Source organism: Pseudoliparis swirei, chromosome 1 (assembly GCF_029220125.1).
Source record: "Pseudoliparis swirei isolate HS2019 ecotype Mariana Trench chromosome 1, NWPU_hadal_v1, whole genome shotgun sequence".
In the NCBI taxonomy this organism is placed as follows: domain Eukaryota; kingdom Metazoa; phylum Chordata; class Actinopteri; order Perciformes; family Liparidae; genus Pseudoliparis; species Pseudoliparis swirei.
This window is the reverse complement of record NC_079388.1, coordinates 19853655-19874237: the sequence shown is the minus strand read 5'-3', so window position 1 is coordinate 19874237 and position 20583 is coordinate 19853655. Positions and strand designations below refer to the sequence as shown.

At 49.4% G+C, this 20583-nt stretch overlaps 1 protein-coding gene across 1 annotated transcript in view; it reads left to right on the top strand.

Annotated features, from left to right (window-relative positions):
- Positions 1 to 20583, top strand: part of grin2da (glutamate receptor, ionotropic, N-methyl D-aspartate 2D, a) — an 80815-nt gene that overhangs the window by 4504 nt on the left and 55728 nt on the right. The window contains exons 3-5 of the mRNA XM_056426569.1: positions 2469 to 2735; positions 11221 to 11408; positions 12850 to 12990. Of these exons, the coding sequence (XP_056282544.1) occupies positions 2469 to 2735; positions 11221 to 11408; positions 12850 to 12990 (596 nt within the window). The remainder of the gene's footprint in view (positions 1 to 2468; positions 2736 to 11220; positions 11409 to 12849; positions 12991 to 20583) is intronic.

Sequence of the window (20583 nt, the reverse complement as noted above, 5' to 3'; positions counted from 1 at the left end):
TTCTCACGCTGAAAAAAACTCTCGGCCATTCAATGTTTGAATGCAGGGGTGCTCAATACGTCCGCAGAGCTCCGACGCCGGTCTGCGCGCATCGAGACGGAGCAAAGAAAAAGTCACTCGCACCCCCCCACCCCCCAACAACTCTTCTCGGAGCAAAGAAAAAGAAAAAGTCACTCGCACCCCCCCAACTCGCAAGGTGTGGGGGATTGGGGGTGCGTGAACCCGGTCGGGCCTAAAAAGTTTGGGAACCGCTGCCCTAGAGGGCCTTCCTGTACCCCTAGAGGGCCTTCCTGTACCCCTAGAGGGCCTTCATACCCTCTAGAGGGCCTTCCTGTACCACTAGAGGGCCTTCATAGCCCCTAGAGGGCCTTCCTGTACCCCTAGAGGGCCTTCATACCCTCTAGAGGGCCTTCCTGTACCCCTAGAGGGCCTTCATACCCTCTAGAGGGCCTTCCTGTACCCCTAGAGGGCCTTCATACCCTCTAGAGGGCCTTCATACCCTCTAGAGGGCCTTCCTGTACCCCTAGAGGGCCTTCATACCCTCTAGAGGGCCTTCCTGTACCCCTAGAGGGCCTTCATACCCTCTAGAGGGCCTTCACGTACCCTGTTGGAGGACCCCTGTGTTAAGGGATACCCAATACATAATACATAACACATGAATGAATATAATAAATACACAGCGCTTATAGGAGGGTTTCCCCCATTTCTCCGTGTGCGCGGGATGTCGCGCTGACAGACATTAGCAATAAGTACATCAAGCTAACGAAAGCAGCTTGACGCGGAAGATGTGAAACATTTAATAAATTGGCCAATTTTAGTTGCGAGCCTGTCTCCCTGACGAGCGTGACCATCGTGATCATCGTGACCATCGTGATCATCGTGATTTCAACGTAGCCGTAAAAGGCGCCGACTTCCGAGGTAACGTAATCATCAAAAGGCGGCTGCCATTACGGAGTCTTTGAAGTGGCACTACTTTGGCTCTTGTTACACTCCATCAAGTCTCTTTGATTATCTTCATACGCCTCCTCATCCTCACATGCTAATGCTAACGCCACTTTTACACCGGGCCTAATGTGTTGTTTACCTTTTTAATACCTTGCTTCAAGAGTTCACCTCCGCAGCTTGTTGCAGTTCCACGAGCAGCAGAAGAGAAGAAGATGTATTATTCATCCACCGGAGGCAAACTCATCCTTGTGCCTGTTTTTCAGAGCCATGCATAAGTTCTGCCCGCCTATGGAAGAAGTGAGATTATAAAGAGAGGTAAACTGAAGCGGGTAGCTAACGGAGCGCAGGGGATTAGCTCGTGTTTGACTCCGAGGCCTCGCGTCGCTGACCCGAGCCGCTCTTTATCGGAGGAATGTTTGTTTCACTAAATGCTAATCGCTAATGAAATGCCTCGGGGGCGTCGAGTCATGCATCGCCCCCCTAACACCCCCCCCCTAACCCCCCCCCAACACCCCCCATCCCCCCCTAACACTCCACCCACTGCGATACACGCCAAGAAATCAACCAAACCTCGAGGAGACAACGTATTGGAAACCGACTTCATTCTGGAGAAGAGTCAAAAAGATTTAGGCTCCAGCGCACCTCCCCCCTCACTACTCCCCTCACCACTCCCCTCACTACTCCCCTCACTACTCCCCTCACTACTCCCCTCACCACTCCCCCTCACCACTCCCCTCACCACTCCCCCTCACTACTCCCCCTCACCACTCCCCTCACCACTCCCCTCACCACTCCCCTCACCACTCCCCTCACTACTCCCCCCTTGCCACTCGCCCTTCGCCACTCGCCCCTCACACCTCACCACTCGCCCCTCCCCTCCCCTCCCTCGCCACCCTCCCTCTCCCCTCTCCACCCCCCCTCTCCCTCCCCTCCCTCTCCACTCCCCTCCCTCCTCCCTGCACCTCTCCCCGTCCCCTCCCTCTCCACCCGCCCTCTCCCCTCCCCTCCCTCTCCACCCGCCCTCTCCCCCTCCCTCCCTCTCCCCTCTCCACTCCCTCCCCTCACCCCTCCTCTCCCCTCTCCACCCACCCTCGCCCTTCGCCCTCCCCTCTCCCCTCCCTCTCCCCTCTCCACTCGCCTCTCCCCCCTCTCCCCCCTCTCCACTCACTCCTCGCCCTTCGCCCCTCCCCCCTCTCCCCCCTCCCCTCTCCCCCCTCGGCACAAGCCACTCATCATTCGTCATATTAGACCGGTGGCACATGAGGCGTCGGGTTCTTCTGCCTCCCGAGGTTCTCCTCGTGGCAGATTCCACCCAAGGAAAGAACAACCAATCAGAGCCGAGGGGCGTCGTGGATACGGCTGTCAATCACCGCTGAACATAAATCCAGATTCTCACCCTTAAAGACGTTTTCAGAAACATAATGCAGCTGTAAGAGGAGAGCGTTTCCCCCCGGTGGGCGGGGGCGGGGCTTAGTTGTAAACCCGGCGGCTCATTTTAACGGCCCGTGTCCCGCCCCCTGCAGGAGAGCGGCTCCATCTACCTGCAGTTCATCTGCTCCACGGCGCTGCAGCTGGAGGTGATCTTCGAGGTGCTGGAGGAGTACGACTGGACCTCCTTCTCCGTGGTCACCACGCGTCACCACGGCTACGAGGACTTCCTGGCCATGGTGGAGGGCATGACGGACGGCTCCTTCATCGGCTGGGAGAAGAAGAGCGTGGTCATCCTCAACGTGACCGACGACCCCGGGGGGGCCCGGGTCAAGAGGCTGCTCAAAGACAACGAGGCCCAGGTGAGTCGGTGGTCCCTCGCCTGCTGGTTAGGAGATCTGAGGATGTTGAGATGTTTACGTTGTTTACTAGTTTACATTGACCACAGCGGTGTTACATAAAGGTCAGCAATGCAATATAAAAAATACACAATAGATACAAAAATAGAATAAGATAAATGCAAATTATGTATAAAAATAGAAGATTCAGTCAGAAAAATATATCAAAGTAGAATAATAAGAATTATAGATGAAAATATAACAATGAGAAAAATAGACAATATTTACAAAAATATAATAAGAAAAATGCACAATAAATATTAAATTTTAATAATAACAAAAATGCACAATATGTACAAAAATAGAATAAGGTAAATGCAAAATAAGTATAAAAATAGAAGAATACAAAAATGTAATATATATAAAAATATAACAATGAGAAAAATGCACATTATATACAAATAAAAAAATAATAAGAACAATGCACAGTAAATAAAAAAATAGTATAAAAAGAAAAATGCACAATAAATACAAAGTGATTGGAAAATGCACAATATATTTAAAACAATATAATAATAATATAAAATAAATAAGATAAAAAAATAATTGTTATATATTAGCCTGAGGTACAAAAAATAATCTGCAATACAATGAAATGGTGGAAACACTTTGATCGTAGTTTGAGGAGAACAACATGTAAAGGCTGTTTATTCTTCAGGAAATTAAAAAAAGAATAAATATAAAATATTATGTAACATGTAATGTGTTTTAAGACAAAGTGGCAATATCAATACGCAAGAGCATCATTAAATACACGAGTGAGAATACATTCATTTGGGATGAGAAAAGAACAGGAAGAAGTCTCTCTCTCACTCAATCTCCCTCCCTCTCTCTCCCTCTCTCTCTCTCTCTGTCTCTTTGTCTCTCTCCCTCCCTCTCTCTCTCTCTCTCTCTCCCTCTCTCTCTCCCTCCCTCTCTTTCTCTCTCCCTCTCTCTCTCTCCCCCCTCTCTCTCTCTCTCTCTCTCTCTCTCCCCCTCTCTCTCTCTCTCTCTCCCTCTTTCTGTCTCTCTCTCTCTCTCTCTCTCTCAGTTCACGCTGAGCGTCAGAGCGACAGGGTGTGTGTGTGAGAGCTGCGGAGCGTTTTGTGTGTGTCTCTTTCTTTTTCTGTTCTTTCATAGTTGTGTGTATTTAGTTTATGTGGTGTACTAGTTGGTTTCACAGTAGTTTAATTTGTTTGGTGGTTATTTGTTTTTTTCTCTGGGTGTCTTCCCGCTGCCGGTGCCTCACCGGGCTCGGTGCGTGGCGGAAATGTTTGCCCCGGTTCCCCCCCCGCTGCTCACGAGGAGACACGGTATGAAGATTTCCGGTGACTCCTCGTGCAGCGTGGAGGAATTGGCCCGAGCAGTCGGGAAGAAAGTCGGGTTCGGCAGCGTGAAGTCCGCCGGCAAGATGAACGGCTCGGTCGTGATCTTCCTGGATCAGGTGGGGAAGGTGAGCCGAGTGGTGGAGGAGGGTCTCTCGGTGGGAGATTTGTTTGTGCAGGTGTTTCCGCTGGACCAGCCGTCCACCAGAGTCCTCGTTTCAAACGTCCCTCCGCTCATCTCCGATGAGTTTCTCAGCAGAGAGCTCTCCCGGCACGGAAAACTGGTCTCCCCGATGAGAGAGATCTCATCGGGGTTCAAGGAGAGCGAGATGAAGCACATCATGAGTTACCGTAGATCGGTTTATATGATACTCAACGACCGGAGCGCGGAGTTAAACCTGCGCTTCAGCGTCAGAGTAGATGATTTTAACTATAATATCTACGCGTCTTCATCGGCGATGAAGTGCTTTCATTGCGGGGAGGAGGGACACACCGCGAAGGTCTGCTCGAAGCGAGGCGACCCGGCGTCAGCTGGTCCGGGCGGCTCGGGTCCGTCCGGCGCGTTGCGCCGCGCTGGGCCGGCTTGGGGAGAAGCGGGCATGGCAGTTTGTTCAGAAGTTTTTAACGAGTAGGGTTTTTTTAGTGTGGCGAGACGTGGCCAGCTGCATCCTCAGACGTGCTGACAACCTGGGGCTGGATACTGCTCTGTTTTTAATAGACCCCAGCTTTTTAAAACTAAGTGGGCTGCCTCCTTTTTATCAGGGTGTTTTTAAGTCGTGGGCCCTTTTTAAACACGAAAGGTGCCCACAGTCTGACTCTCTGTTCTGGTTGTTGAGAGAACCATTAATTTATAAAACAAGAATGGACATTAGCAGCAGCGTCACCCCTGGACTAACGGGGGCGCTGCTGCGAACAAAGACCCTTTCCCTGCAGCAGTTGGTGGATGCAGTGGGGCCGACGCTGAGCGACCCCCCGGCCCTGGGCTCCCTGCTGGGTCTGCATTCCGACCGGGTGGCGAGGAGGCTCCTGGAGCTGTGGAGGCAGAGGCTGACCGGGTTGGAGAGGAGCCTCCTCAACGACTACAGCCAGCAGAGAACAGAGCCGGACCCTGCAGACCCCTTCCCAGACATCTCCCTCAGCCCGGGGCTAGGGGGACTCACCGGCCCCCTGCTAAAGACAACCCACCCAGAAACATTTACAGTGAGAAAAGCAGACAAAAAGACACTGTATTTTAACTGCGTGAAGAGCATCAACAGGTCCAGACTGTGCAACAGAGAGACTTGGGCATGGAGGCCCTGGCCCGCAGTGGGGGGTCCTATACAAGCCTCCCCTGAAGAAAAGGACCGCTGACCTCCAGTGGCGGATTTTACACGGTGCTGTCGCGTCCAACGCTTTCATTTCAGTCATCAATCCCGCTGTCCTGAGCCAGTGCCCCTTCTGTGACCTCCGGGAGACTATTTACCATGTTTTTAACGAGTGTAAGAGACTTTTGAGTTTCTTCGCTCTTTTAACAGTGGTTTTTAGTCTTTTTAATGTGGCTTTTACAGAGAAGGTTTTTATCATGGGAGCTGCCTACAAAAAAACGGAAAAAGAAAAATGGCAGCTCCTTAATTTTTTATCCGGCGAAGCCAAAATGGCCATTTATTTAACGAGAAAGTCCCGGGTGGAAAACAGAGACGGGCAGGAAGCCGGGGCAGTGTGGCTCTGCAACATCAGAGCCAGACTCTGGCTGGAGTTCAGGTTTTATAAACACATTGGAGACCTGGATGCTTTTAAACAACGCTGGTGTTTTAAAGACATTGTTTGTTCTGTGGTAGAGGAGGAGCTGGAGTTTGCACCACTTTTTATTAGGTAAAACATGTTTTCTTTTTTTAAAATGTTTTTTTGTTTTGTTTGTTTGCTTTTATTTTAAACAATTTGATTTTTTAAAACACTTTATTTTTAAAGAAATGTTGTAATGGAAAAATGTAAATAAAGTGTTTAAAAAAAATAAAAAAAATCTCTCTGTCTCTCTCTCTCTCCCCCCCCCTCTCTCTCTCTCCCTCTTTCTGTCTCTCTGTCTCTCTCTCTGAGGATTATGAGGAAAGCTTTATGAATCTCACCAGTTGATAATTGGCTTCCAGCAAAAGTCGTCTGTAGTGGAGGCTGAGAACACACGGTTCATCTTCAGCAGTGGTCCCCAAACTATGGCCCACCTCCACATTTGGACCGGCCCCCTGAACAATACCAGAGACGCGTTCCGATTTATTATTTTTTTCACCTGGTGCTCTTCACAATAAAACATCTTTGATGGACGTGTCGCGTCTCGGCCAATCAGCGTTCAGATGTCCACAGCGTTTGGGAAGTTAGGTTAGCTTGAATGTTAGTCCGCTACATCTGCTGCTGTCACGCTGCACGGTGCAGCGATACTAACAAAGTACCCGTACGTTAAAAACGATGTGATTTAGCATATTTTTAGTATCGATACTTCATTAAAAGAGCGATCAGAGCGCACGCTGCTCCGCTCCGTTAAATGCTGTCTGCGCGCGCAGCACATACAGATAGCGAGCGGCGCGCGCAGCGCTCAGCCGTAATGCGCGCTCACAGGTGAGCACATTCTCACCTCTCACTAGCAGCACCCCCCCCGGCTGGCCCTCCAGCAGACAAGGGAAACGTTATGTGGCCCTCTCAGGAAAAAGTTTGGGGACCCCTGATCTACAGGGACCTCATGGGACACACACACAGACACACACCTTTGAAGTCCGACTGCAAGGTGTTTAACGGTTGTAGCCACTGAGCATTCAGGATTCTTTGGCAGTGTGTGTGTGTATGTGTGTGTGTGTGTGTGTGTGTGTGTGTGTAGGTGTGTGTGTAGGTGTAGGTGTGTGTGTGTAGGTGTGTGTGTGTAGGTGTGTGTGTATGTGTGCATGTGTGTGTGTATGTGTGCATGTATGCTGTTCTACCCTTTTCTAATCTTATAAACGCGAGCGGTGCCCCCCCCCCATATTCATGTCTACCCTTTTATATTCCCGTTTGTCCCTCGCATGTCATCGTCTCCTCGCCATGAGCACAGGTGACCTTTCATCACGCAACGTCTGGGAAACGAGGAGAAGCGCTGAAGACGGACGGAGGGAGAGAAGTCGGGGTTCAGGGTCGCTAAGCCCCGCCCCCTTTTAGCCCGTCAGACGTAGAGACATCGGCTAACGGATGCTGCAATTAGCATTTAGCTCAAGCGGCTCCATGTCTGTTCACAAGTCTCGTTAAAATGTGCATAGAAGACGAGGAAGACGAGGAAGACGAGGAACAATTTCCAGTGCGTTGCTTCTTAATGACGTCGGCGGTAAAATAAAATCATCAGGAATCATTTTATTTGGCAGTTACAGTGAAATAAACGAGGGGAACTCCCGTTAACCGGCAGTCCTCTTCATCAAGTCAAGTCAAGTCTTTTATTGTCAGATACACAGAATGACACAGGGTCAGACTGGGCACTGAAATTCTTAGGACAAGGCACCACACAACAACTACCATTGCCTAACATAATATAACATAACATAACATGACATACACACTGTACAAGAACTCTGAACATAATACTAACATATATACATATAATACACATAATAACTAAACTACAGACAAATGGGAGTAGCAGGTAGTGAAAGCAGGTAGTGCAATAGAAAGTGTAAGTGTAAGTACAAGTACAAGGCTGAAAGTGACAGTGTATGAGCACCTTGTTGATGATGAAGAGGACTTGATTCATACTTCTGTCATTTTAAAGGTTTCATGTCACATTTTATGCTTCGAGTGTTCTCAAAAGGTCCAGCATGCATTGCAAATGTCACGGAGGTCACGTTCAGCGCGCCGTGGAGGAGGGAGATGACCCCCGCGGCGTCCCGCCGGGCGTCTTCTCGGCCTCCTCTCGCTCCTCGACTCGTTCTTTTGGGACGATCTGGGAATTCGATCTGAACTCGTGCCGAACGCCGGCGAGCGATTCAAAGAGAGGAGGGGGAGAGGGAGGGGAGTGTCGTCAGGGTAACGTCTCTATAGGATGGACACGCCCCTTTTTACAGGAACTCTGGACACAACAGCTGATCGGACTGCCTGGAAACACACCACCGCAGTGCAGCAGTTACTATATATATTATATATATATATAATATATATATTATGTGTGTTTTGTTTTTATGAATAAATAATGGCTATAAATAACAATAAAGAACACTAACTGTTCGGCTGTCCACAGTCTAAATGAAAGCTTTTTGTGCATCTGCAAGTCGCCCCCTGGTGGTCAGGAGAGAGAATGCAGCTTTAACACGTGAAGCATAGACTTCTATACAACCAGAGGAGCCGCCCCCTGGTGGTCAGGAGAGAGAATGCAGCTTCAACACATGAAGCATAGACTTCTATACAACCAGAGGAGCCGCCCCCTGGTGGTCAGGAGAGAGAATGCAGCTTTAACACGTGAAGCATAGACTTCTATACAACCAGAGGAGCCGCCCCCTGGTGGTCAGGAGAGAGAATGCAGCTTCAACACATGAAGCATATACTTCTAGACAACCAGAGGAGCCGCCCCCTGGTGGTCAGGAGAGAGAATGCAGCTTCAACACATGAAGCATAGACTTCTAGACAACCAGAGGAGTCGCCCCCTGGTGGTCAGGTGAGAGAATGCATTGTGAGAGCAGTAAAGTGATGAGTAGGAAGTGAAGCGTAAACATGGAGATAATTAAGATTTGTGAGATGAAGTCGGGACCAGAGAGTCTGCCGGGTTTATTGTGTGTGTGTGTGTGTGTGTGTGCTTCATCATGACACTTTGTCACCGTTGGGTCCATGCCAACATCTGCATCTCCCCCCCCCCCCGCCCCCCACACACACATCCTGAAGAAGCCTTTGAAGAGAAACCTAAATGTTGAGTTCTCACGGTGCCGGTTCAGTTCAACTGGATCTGCGAAGCACAGAGTGTGTGATTAAAAACTCCCATCAAAACACACACACACTCACATATACACACACACTCACACATACACACACACATACACACACACATACACACACACACTCACACATACACATACACACACACACATACACACACACACATACACACACACACATACACACACACTCTTGATGTCGGAGCCATTGATTGAATTTGGTTCAGCCTCGTCTCGCTGTGATGTGACGATAATTCAGACCTCTCTCTCTTTCTCTCTCTCTCTTTCTCTCTTTCTCTCTCTTTCTCTCTCTCTTTCTCTCTCTCTCTCTCTCTCTCTCTCTCTCTCTCTCATGTATTTGACTTCAAAGCCCCAGTCAGCTCATCTCGGGCGTGTTCTTCGTCTCCGTCATCACAGCCGAGCGCGACATGTGATGTGATGTCATGTGATGTCCTGTGATGTCATGTGATGTCATGTGATGTCACGTGATGTCATGTGATGTCCTGTGATGTCATGTGATGTCATGTGATGTCACGTGATGTCAGGTGATGTCATGTGATGTCCTGTGATGTCATGTGATGTCATGTGATATCAGGTGATGTCATGTGATGTAATGTGATGTCATGTGATGTCCTGTGATGTCCTGTGATGTCCTGTGATGTCACGTGATGTTACGTGATGTCACGTGATGTCACGTGATGTCATGTGATGTCCTGTGATGTCATGTGATGTCACGTGATGTCATGTGATGTCATGTGATGTCCTGTGATGTCACGTGATGTCCTGTGATGTCATGTGATGTCACGTGATGTCATGTGATGTCACGTGATGTCATGTGATGTCACGTGATGTCATGTGATGTCACGTGATGTCATGTGATGTCATGTGATATCAGGTGATGTCATGTGATGTCCTGTGATGTCCTGTGATGTCACGTGATGTCACGTGATGTCCTGTGATGTCACGTGATGTCACGTGATGTCCTGTGATGTCATGTGATATCAGGTGATGTCCTGTGATGTGATGTCACGTGATGTCATGTGATGTCATGTGATGTGATGTCACGTGATGTCACGTGATGTCATGTGATGTGATGTCACGTGATGTCACGTGATGTCCTGTGATGTGATGTCACGTGATGTCACGTGATGTCACGTGATGTCCTGTGATGTCATGTGATGTCATGTGATGTCACGTGATGTCCTGTGATGTCAGGTGATGTCATGTGATGTGATGTCATGTGATGTCCTGTGATGTCAGGTGATGTCCTGTGATGTCACGTGATGTCATGTGATGTCATGTGATGTCATGTGATGTCATGTGATGTCATGTGATGTCCTGTGATGTCCTGTGATGTCACGTGATGTCATGTGATGTCATGTGATGTCATGTGATGTCATGTGATGTCCTGTGATGTCATGTGATGTCATGTGATGTCCTGTGATGTCATGTGATGTCACGTGATGTCCTGTGATTGACAGGGCCGATCCTCTTCATTACCCAGAGACACAAGAAGAAGAAAAAAATGTATCTCTAAAGAAATCCAGACAGCTCAGAGTGGAAGTGATGGGGGGGGGGGGGGGCTGTGATCCCATTGGCTGTTAGCCCAGCTGGGGGGGGGGGGGGGGGACTAATTTGAGTTTCATAACCTTCTCCAGTGGTCTTTACACATTTTTACTCTATCGTGCTTCATCTGAGTCATCATGTGGAGTACCCTCACAAACACACACACACACACACACGCACACACACACACACACACACACACATGCACACACACACACACACACACACACACACACACTAGAGAGCCTCTTTTCTTTCTCTCATCCTCTGGTTGTTTATTTTTAATCTCAAACACTTTCATAAAGTATTCTAGTGAAGTGCAGCCCCTTGTTTAATAATAATAATAATAATAATAATAAGATTAATAATATTAATTATAGTAATAATAATAATAATAATAATATTCATAAAAGTAATAACAATATTAACTGGGTGTAAGAGCAGCCGGTCTGTGATCTGTTGATGAACGACGGCACGTTTCTTCTCCTCTTTCTCTTCCATTCTCTTCATCACTTGTTCTTCCTCCTTCCCTCCCTCCTTTCCTTTTTATTTAAACATACTGTATTTTTAAACTTATACTTCTCATTGTATTATCAATATAATAACTTATCCTCCTTTTATCTTCCCTCCTCCTTCCCTCCCCCCTCCCCCCCTCCCCCTCCCCTCCAGGTGCGGCTGCTGTACTGCTCCCTGGAGGAGGCGGAGCTTGTGTTCCGGGCGGCGGTGGGGGCGGGCCAGGCGGGCCCCAGCCACATGTGGTTCGCGGTGGGCCCGGCGCTGGCCGGTCTGGGCCTGGAGGGTCTGCCCAAGGCCCTGTTCGCCATCCGGCCCCAAGGCTGGAGGGACGAGCCCCGGAGGTACCCATCAGGACCCTCGTCTTCTGAGAGGAGAGGAAGAGGAGGAGGAGGAAGAGGAGGTGGTCACGTGACGTCTCTGATGTCCAACCCTGTATCACAAAAATTACGTTCCCCCAGACCTAAAATACAATTTGCATTTACGTTTGACTGAAACGTATTTCTCTCCAGATTACGTTTGCATTTGACGTATTATAATTACAAAAACGTCTCTGATCAACGTATCTTTGCCGTTTGTTATTTTTCCGGGTACCTGCTCTTTTTGTTTGATGAGAAGTAAACACGCCTGTAAATAACGCCATGAAGGGTTTATTGTTTTGAGTTGTTTGACTGTTTGGCATTTTCCTTATTGATTTTGATGTATGCCTTTTATATTGTATTGTTTGAATAAATATAGACGTTTTATACTACTTCCGCTTAACAGATAAATCAGACTTTTATTTTGAAAGGTTAAAAGGAAGCGCACTTTTTTTTTGGGTTAAAATGCGAACTTTATGTTAGATTACGGACAGATGCGCATTTTATAACAAGTTTAATAGTTGATTTGACCCGTATGGGACTAACTCTGTTACGGTGGTGATGAGGTGGTGATAGTTTACGAGTTTTAATTAATGTATTGTCACCTAAAAAAAGAAAATAAAGGAGAGTCACCAGCAGCAAGTCTTCACGCCAATTCATATGATCCGACAACGCTTATTGCTGTCAGAATACGCAGGCGAAACAACATATATAACATTATAATAAATAAGACTAGAGGACGCTTTTTACAATTCATAACAGCATTGTAGAAAAGAGAGATAAGCCTAACAAACGGCAAAGATACGTTGATCAGAGACGTATTTGTAATTATAATACGTCAAATACAAACGTAATTTGGAGAGAAATACGTTTCAGTCAAACGTAACTGCAAATTGCATTTTAGGTCTGGGGGAACATAATTTTGTGAGACAGGGTTGCTGATGTCACGAGCTGATCAGAGTCCCTGAACGCACCATGAAACCATCAACCAGTGTGATAGTGTCATGGAGAGGTTCAAGGGATTCACCAGCTGGGTCTTCTTCTTCTTCTTTACTTCTTCTTCTTCTTCTTCTACTTTTTCTTCTTTTTCTTCTTCTTCTTCTTCTTCTTCTTCTTCTTCTTCTTCTTCTTCTTCTTCTTCTTCTTCTTAATAAGTTGTTAGAGGAGGAAGAAGAAGGGGTCTAGTGTGCTGTCTTAAAGGAAGAGGTAAGAGAAAGAAGAAGGAGAAGGAAGTAAAAATAAGTAGAGGAAGAAGGAGAAGAAGGGTTTTGAAGGAGAAGAACGCGTTTCCTCCCCAAAAATGCTGCGGTATCCCTTTAAGACAGCACACAAAAAAGTAAATAAAAAAAACTCCCTGTCTCCGTCTCACGCCGTCCTCTCCTCCTCCTCCTCTCCTCTGCTCCTCTTCCTCCTCCTCCTCCTGCAGGCGCATCGCTAAAGGCGTGTCGGTGCTCACCCACGGGGCGATGGCGCTGCGGCGGGACAAGGGCGCCGCCAGCCGCTCGCAGTACGCCGGCAACTGCCAGACGGAACGCAACCAGACCACCCGGGTGACGGACCGGATCAAGTGAGGGGGGGGGGGGGGCTTTGAGTACCTGTTGACACGCAGCAGCACCGTGGCAAAGTGCTTCTGGACGCAGCCGTTCGGTTGCCATGGTGACGGATCGATGACATTGTGTCGGCGAGGTCAAGCTCACGGCGTGTTGCATCATGTTTCATCATGAAGAACCTTGGGGGCCGAGCGCTGATTGATTCTGCAGGCCGGGGGCCACGCTGGGCCCTGTGGTGCATTCAGGTCCTGTAGGAAAAAGGGCCGATGTGGGGAAGCTTGATTTGGACTTCTCTTTTTAAAATGCACCAATCAGGAAGCTTTCTGAAGAACGCGGTGCTCTCGACAACGGATTTGATTGTATAGATATAAGTAGTGATGACATGGCAAATTAGTCATGTTCAAAAGAGAGGCTGCCCCGGGAAGAGGCAGAGTCTACAGGGAGGAGGCGGGGTCTACAGGGAAGAGGCGGAGTCTACAGGGAGGAGGCAGAGTCTACAGGGAAGAGGCGGAGTCTTTTTTGTAGTGGGTAGTTTTTTCTTTTCCTTTAGCTTATCAGAACTCAAAAAGCATTTGAAGGACATTTGAAGGACGTTTGAAGGATGTTTAAAGGGTTTGAAGGACAAATTAAAGGTTTGAAGGACAAATTAAGGGTTTGAAGGACATTTGAAGGATGTTTGAAGGACGTTTGAATGGTTTAAAGGTAGTTTAAAGGGTTTGAAGGATGTTTGAAGGATGTTTGAAGGACGTTTGAATGGTTTAAAGGTAGTTTAAAGGGTTTGAAGGATGTTTGAATGACACATTAAGGGTTTGAAGGACATTTGAAGGACGTTTGAAGGACGTTTGAATGGTTTAAAGGTAGTTTAAAGGGTTAGAAGGACGTTTGAATGACACATTAAGGGTTTGAAGGACGTTTACAGGGTTTGAATGACGTTTGAAGGACGTTTGAAAGACGTTTGAAGGACGTTTACAGGGTTTGAAGGACGTTTGAAGGACGTTTGAAAGACGTTTGATTCAAGATTCAAGATTCAAGATGTTTTATTTGTCACATACACACACAGGGTGTGCAGTGAAATGAAAGTGGCAATGCTCAGCAGGAATGTGCAAGGGCAACAAGTACACACTATTTACAATAAAAAACAACACAATATTTACAGTACAATATTTACACTAAGTGTGTGTGTGTGTGTGTGTGCCTAAGAGGGGCAGTTGTGTGGGTCTATGTGGGGGTCCTGGTGAGGTCGGAGTTCACAATCCTGATGGCCTGAGGAAAGAAACTCCGTCTCAGTCTCTCTGTTCTTGCAGCGTGACTACGGAGGCGCCTGCCTGACCGCAGCAGCTGAAACAGTCTGTTGTTGGGGTGGTGAGGATCCTTCATGATCCTCGGCTCTGGTTCTGCACCTCCTGGTGTACAAGTCCTGCAGGGTGGGAGTGTAGTTCCAATAGTGCGCTCAGCCGAACGCACTACTCTCTGCAGAGCCTTCCTGTCCTGAGCGGAGCAGTTGCCAAACCAGGCTGTGATGCTTCCTGTCAGGACGCTCTCTACAGCTCCAGAGTAGAAGGACTGAAGGATCCTCTGGGAAACTTTAAATTTCCTCAGCTGCCTGAGGTGGTAGGCGCTGCCTTGCCTTTCTCACCAGAGTGTCTGTGTTCGTTGACCATGTCAGATCCTCGGTGATGTGGACTCCCAGGTATTTATACCCGCTCACCCTCTCCACAGTAGTCCCGTTAATCCCCAGTGGTGAGTACGTCCTCTGTTGTTGTGCCCTCCTAAAGTCCACAATCAGCTCCTTAGTTTTGGTGACATTCATGAGGAGGCTGTTGTCCTGGCACCAGAGTGACAGATCAGCAACTTCCTCCAGGTAGGCCTTCTCGTCGTTGTCGGAGATCAGGCCCACCACCACTGTGTCATCCGCAAACTTGATGATTCAACTATAGCAGCAAAGATTTACAGGTCAACATAGTCGAACAACAAAAAACTAGAGTAAATACAAAATAAAGTGCAGAAGAGCTAATCTCTGTACAAAATCAGCTCTTAAGTCCCAGAGTAATGCGTACAAAGCTCCGAAAAGGTAGAGACTTAAAGTGTGTCAGGATGGTAGCTGTGTTTTGTGCCAGATAGGGTTCCAGGACGGAGGACAGTCTGTCCTGATGTCCCTGGAGGAGTGTGAGGCCCGTCCTGATAGTGAACAGGGCAGCCGCCGGGCTGCGTTTGGAAGTGCGGGTGCAGGAGTCGAACAAGTGGTGTAAATGTTGCCCGATCCAGCGCAAACCGCAGTGCGGGCGGACAGCGACCAGGGGGGGCGTGACAGCCACGGAGCTGCAGTGGAGAGAGCGAGCAGCCAGTGGTGAGTGGTGGTGAATTTCAGGAGCCGGGAGGGGGTGGGTGAGGAGAAGGCGGCTGGCAGGCTGTGTGGGTGAGCTTCGGAGTGAGACTGGCAGGGGTTGTGGTAGCCGGGCTGGAACTAGCCAGGAGGATGACCAGAGCCTGCGGCACCAGCCAGGAGAGGGCTGTTTAGTCAGAGCGAGCTTCACAGTAGTAAGCCATGAGGCGGCGTAGGGGGGCAGTGTCACCGCAGCGATGTTGGCCGTCGGGGTTGGTCACTACGAGTTGGGCGTCGAGGTAACTGGAGGTCGGTGGCAGGGGTTTGACAGCAGTGTTCAAGGGTGATGGTCAGGGGGTGGAGCCGGGAGCCAGGAAGCTGAGAGCCAGAATAGTAGGTCGAGTGGGGGGGGTGGTGGTGTGAGAGAATAGTAGCTCTGAGAGAGTCTAGTCAGTCTTCATTCAGCCACGCGCCCCCACTGTGTTGAGGTCAGTGAGGAAATTGAGAAGATCAGTTGGGTGTCATCAGCATAGCAGCTGAGGGAGAGAAGTGAATGAGCAGACAGATAGCTATGAGAGGAGGAGAAGAGAGGAGAGAGGTGAGACCAGTGAGGAGCCTTGAGGAAAGAGAGACAGAGAGAGTGAGACTGGAACAGACCCCAGGATCACCTCCCAAGAGACCAGGAGGTCTTGGTTTTAGGATCAGAGAGAAGTGGAAAGGTGCAGAAGAAGAGGAGACAGGTCCTGAGAGAGGAGAGAGGATCGAGGTCAAATGCAGGAAATCAGCTGCAGAGCGGTCGGGGGACAACAGAGAGAGAGAGAGCAGTGCTGTGAGGCTCAGGAAGCTGCTCAGAGACAGAGCTCTGCAGCTGGAGTGAGGGCTCTTGAATCAAGACTGGTGAGGGCTGGCAGGTACTTGTTAGTGTCAGAGAGGAGGACACTCTGGCTAAGGAAGGTAGAAGGGAGATAGGTCTTGGAGAGAGGAAGAGAGGGTCTGTAGTTGCTGCTTTCAAGCGAATTCAGGTGGGGTCTCCAGGAGAGAGTTCAGGCACTCGCCCTTCAGAGAGAGCTCAGGAGCACAGTTGAGGGAACAGAGAGTTGAGAGGGGGTGAGGAAGGAAGGTCAGGAGGTCAGGTGAAATAGATGGAGAATGGGAGGGGGGGGCGAAGGAGCGGGTGAGGGGTCGGAGGGGGGTCAGTCTAAGAGTGGCTTGATTGGGGGGGAAGAAGGGGTGGAGACAAAGGGAGAAGAAGGAAGAGGTGGTGGGAAGGTGATAGAATGAAGAAGTAAAGTGGAGGAAGGTTTGTAAGGATAGATTGTTTGTAAAGGAGAAGTTGTAAAAAAGTGGAGGAAGGAGGGGGGGAAGGGGGAGGGGGGAGGTTGGAAAAGATAGAAGAGGAGGAGAAAGAGAGAGAGAGAAGGAAGAAAAGAAAGGAAGACTGAGAAGAAGTTGGCTGCAGAGATAGAGGAAGAAAGAGAGGAGAGAGGAAGGAAGAAGAGAGGATTGATAGAGAGAGAGTCTTGGCACTGATTCTTTCCGCTTCCGACATTTTGGCTCTCTCTGGAGGCTTTTAGTCCGACAACGCAGGGCCGAGTGAGAGGAACGAACCAGTCAGAGAAGGAATCAGAGAGAAAGAGTCTTAAGAGAGAAAGAAGAAGAAGAGATGAAGAAGCGAGGGAGATAGGGTGGAGAGGAGAGAGAGAGCATGCATGAGGAGAGGAGAGCAGAGGCAGAGGGAGGCAAGAGAGAGAGAGGAGGCGTACAGCGAGAGACTGAGAGAGATGTGCAGAGAGTAGAGAGATCAGAGAGGCAGAGAGAGAGAGAGAGGAGAGAAAGAGAGGATGAAATGGGATGAAAGTACAGAGAGGAGTCACAGTGGGGTTGTGAGGTAGAGCAGTTTTTGGTGAATGTAGTCAAGCTTAGTAGGAGGGGTTAGAGAGGGTAGAAGAGGAGTGAAGGAGGAGAGTAAGACAAAGAGTGACAGTCACTTTGAAGTGTGAGAGGTAAGAAAGTTCGAGCGATGGAGTGTTCGTGTTCCAGTTGAGGAGACGGAGGGCGGAAAAGACTCAGGTAGAGCAAGAGAAACAGCAAAGAAGTTGAACAACAAGAATAAACGGTGAGAATGATGAGCAACAAAGTCAGTAAAAAAAGTGGTGCAGTGGGATAAGAGTGGGAGCGGGTGGAGTGATGTAAGAGGTGGAAGATGATACGAGTAAACCCCCACCAGAGGGTCTGGGTGTAGCAGGGGTGGAGGAGGGCAGAAGCCGGGGAGGGAGCGTGTTGTCTGGAGCATCCAGGTGTGTGAGCCAGGAAGTCAAGCCACTGCCCTCCACAGCAGCCAGAGAGATGAGCAGTCGGAGATTGTTGTTTGCTGACTGCAGACAGGGGCCTCCTGAGACCAGGTGGTGTGAGTAGAACGGGTGGAAGGGGTGAAGAGGAGAGGAGGGGGGATGAGGAATGAGAGGGTTCCGGTACATGAATGAGCAGAGATACATACAAACTACAGTGAGGATACACATTTAAAAATGGGGGAAATTCAGCCACAAAAATCAAGACTCAACGAAAGACTCCTATGTCTTTGTCCTCAGTCTTGACTTCAGCCTCAAACTCCTTTTCTCCCTGTCCGAGTCTGTCACTCTCCGAAGACTCCTATGTCTTTGTCCTCCGAGTCTCCTCGCACTACGCTCCTTTACAGCTGGTCGCCAAAAACCCCGTTATGAGCCCAGCAAGGCCAGACCAATCCACCTTACCTCCACACCGCCGCTGGCTTTTGGTATTCAATAAATTCAAACAAATCACCACATGGTAGATCGGTCTTCAATCAGTGAAGGGTAATTCGGTGAACACAGAGACACCTCTCTACCTCAACAACTCCTCAAAAAAACAGGACAGACTAACATCTAGCAGCTTTAAACACACAACAACAACAGTAACTTTAGCAGATAAAACTAGTTTAAAGAAGATACTTAGCAGGATCCAAGTAGTCAGTAGTCTCGCCTCACAGGTAGAAAATGCACACTTGATGATGGTGTTGGAGCTGAACCTGGCCACACAGTCATGTGTGTACAGGGAGTACAGTAGGGGGCTGAGGACGCAACCCTGGGGGGATCCTGTGTTCAGGGTGAGGGTGCTGGAGGTGTGTCTGCCCACCCTGACCACCTGTGGCCTGGCGGTCAGGAAGTCCAGGATCCAAGCACACAGGGGGGTGTTCAGTCCCAGCTCAATCAGCTTGCCGGCCAGTCTGGAGGGGACTATGGTGTTGAAAGCTGAACTATAATCAATGAACAGCAGTCTCACATAGCCCCCCCTCTGGCTGTCCAGATGAGAGAGTGTGGTGTGCAGTACCTGGGAGACAGCATCATCCGTGGATCTGTTTGGGCGATAAGCAAACTGCAGCGGGTCCATGGAGGAAGGGAGGAAGGCGCAGATGTAGTCCTTTATCAGCCTCTCAAAGCATTTCATGACCACCGAGGTGAGGGCCACGGTCGGTAGTCATTCATACATGCTGGAGAAGCATTCTTGGGCACAGGGACAATAGTGGATCTCTTGAAGCAGGCGGGGACCACGGACTCAGCCAGGAGAGGTTGAATATTGTGGTGAACACTGGAGCTAGCTGGTTAGCACAGGTCTTCAGTACTCGCCCAGATATGCCATCTGGACCTGCAGCTTTCCTGGTGTTCACCCTCAACAGAGCCCTCCTCACACTGTGCTCGGTCACAGAGAGTGTGTGTTCATCCCCAGCGGTAGAACTCACCTCGGCCACGCTAACGGTGTTGTTGTTAGCCGGCGAGCTAGCGCTGTTGTTGCTAGCCTCAAACCGTGCATAAAATGAGTTCAGGTCGTCCGCTAGGGATGCGTCGGCACTCACCATTGCGCGGGGTCTGCTCTGGTAGTCTGTGATAGTCCGTAGCCCCTGCCATAGGCGCCTGGTGTCGCGCTGCTCCATCTGTGATTCCACTCTGTCTCGGTACCTCCTCTTGGCCTCCTTCACCGCCCTCCTCAGTCCATAGACCGCTGCCTTGTACTCGTCCATGTTGCGGATACAAGACCGGAGTTATAGGCAGCAGTACGGGCGTTCACAGCTTCACGGATGGATCTATCAACCCACGGCTTTTGGTTAGGAAAGACCCTAACTTTTACCGTGGGGACGATGGTGTCCGCTAAGCGTTGCTATGAGGCTCATTGCTACGTCCGAAACTTCGCTGACGTCACTGGAACTGGATTGGATCATGTCCCAGTCGACGACACGCAGAGCGTCCTGTAGCTCAGCCTCTGATTGGTCAGACCACCGCTTTACGTCCCTCGTCACTACCGCTTCCCGTGCTATCCTTTGTTGGTACTCCGGTAGTAGGAAAATGGCGGCATGGTCCGATTTGCCGAACGGAGGGAGAGAGACAGCCTTGTAGCCTCTCTTGAATGGCGTATAGCAGTGGTCCAACGTTCTTTCCCCTCTGGTAGCACACGTAATGTGCTGGTGAAAGTTCGGCATGACTTTTTTTAGGTTTGCCCTATTAAAGTCCCCAGCCACCACCACAGCCGCGTCGGGATACTTGTTCTGATGCCGACATAACACATCATGTAGGTCCGATAGTGCTACGTCGGTGTCCGCTTGTGGTGGTATGGTGACGGATGTGGTGTTGACCGAGCTGAAGTCCCGTGGTAGGTAGAATGGGCGGCATGAGATCGTCAGATGTTCCAGGTTCGGCGAGCAGGAACGAGAAAGAGTCTTAATGTCCTTGGGGTTGCACCACTTGTTGTTAGTCATGAAGCAAACCCCTCCACCCTTAGATTTACCAGACTCTTCCGTTCTGTCTGCACGGAAAACAGAGAAGGACTCGGTTGGGCATATGACTCGATCCGGCACCAGCGGGGTCAGCCATGTTTCCGTCAGACAAAAGATGTTACAGTCCCTCATGTCCCGTTGGAATCTGATCCTTGCCCTAACATCATCCAGCTTATTTTCCAGAGACTGGACGTTAGCAAGAAGGATGCTGGGCAGAGGTGGACGGTGGGCTTGAACTCTCAGTCTGTTCCGAATTCCGCTCCGTTTCCCTCGATGTTTTCGTCGTCTCCCCGTAGTAGCGGCTCCACTGTTGTTGTTGTGGTTCGCTCGTACGATCTCTGCCGGCCACGCTGGATCGATGGAAAAAGTGGACAAAAACCCTTGTTTTGCGCAAAAGTTTATGTCCAAAAGTGTGCTGCGTTCGTATGCTGTTAGTGCCGATGTGTTTGTGGCAAAGAAAATATTAAAAATAAACACAAAAACTAAAAGAGCGCACAATCTCCG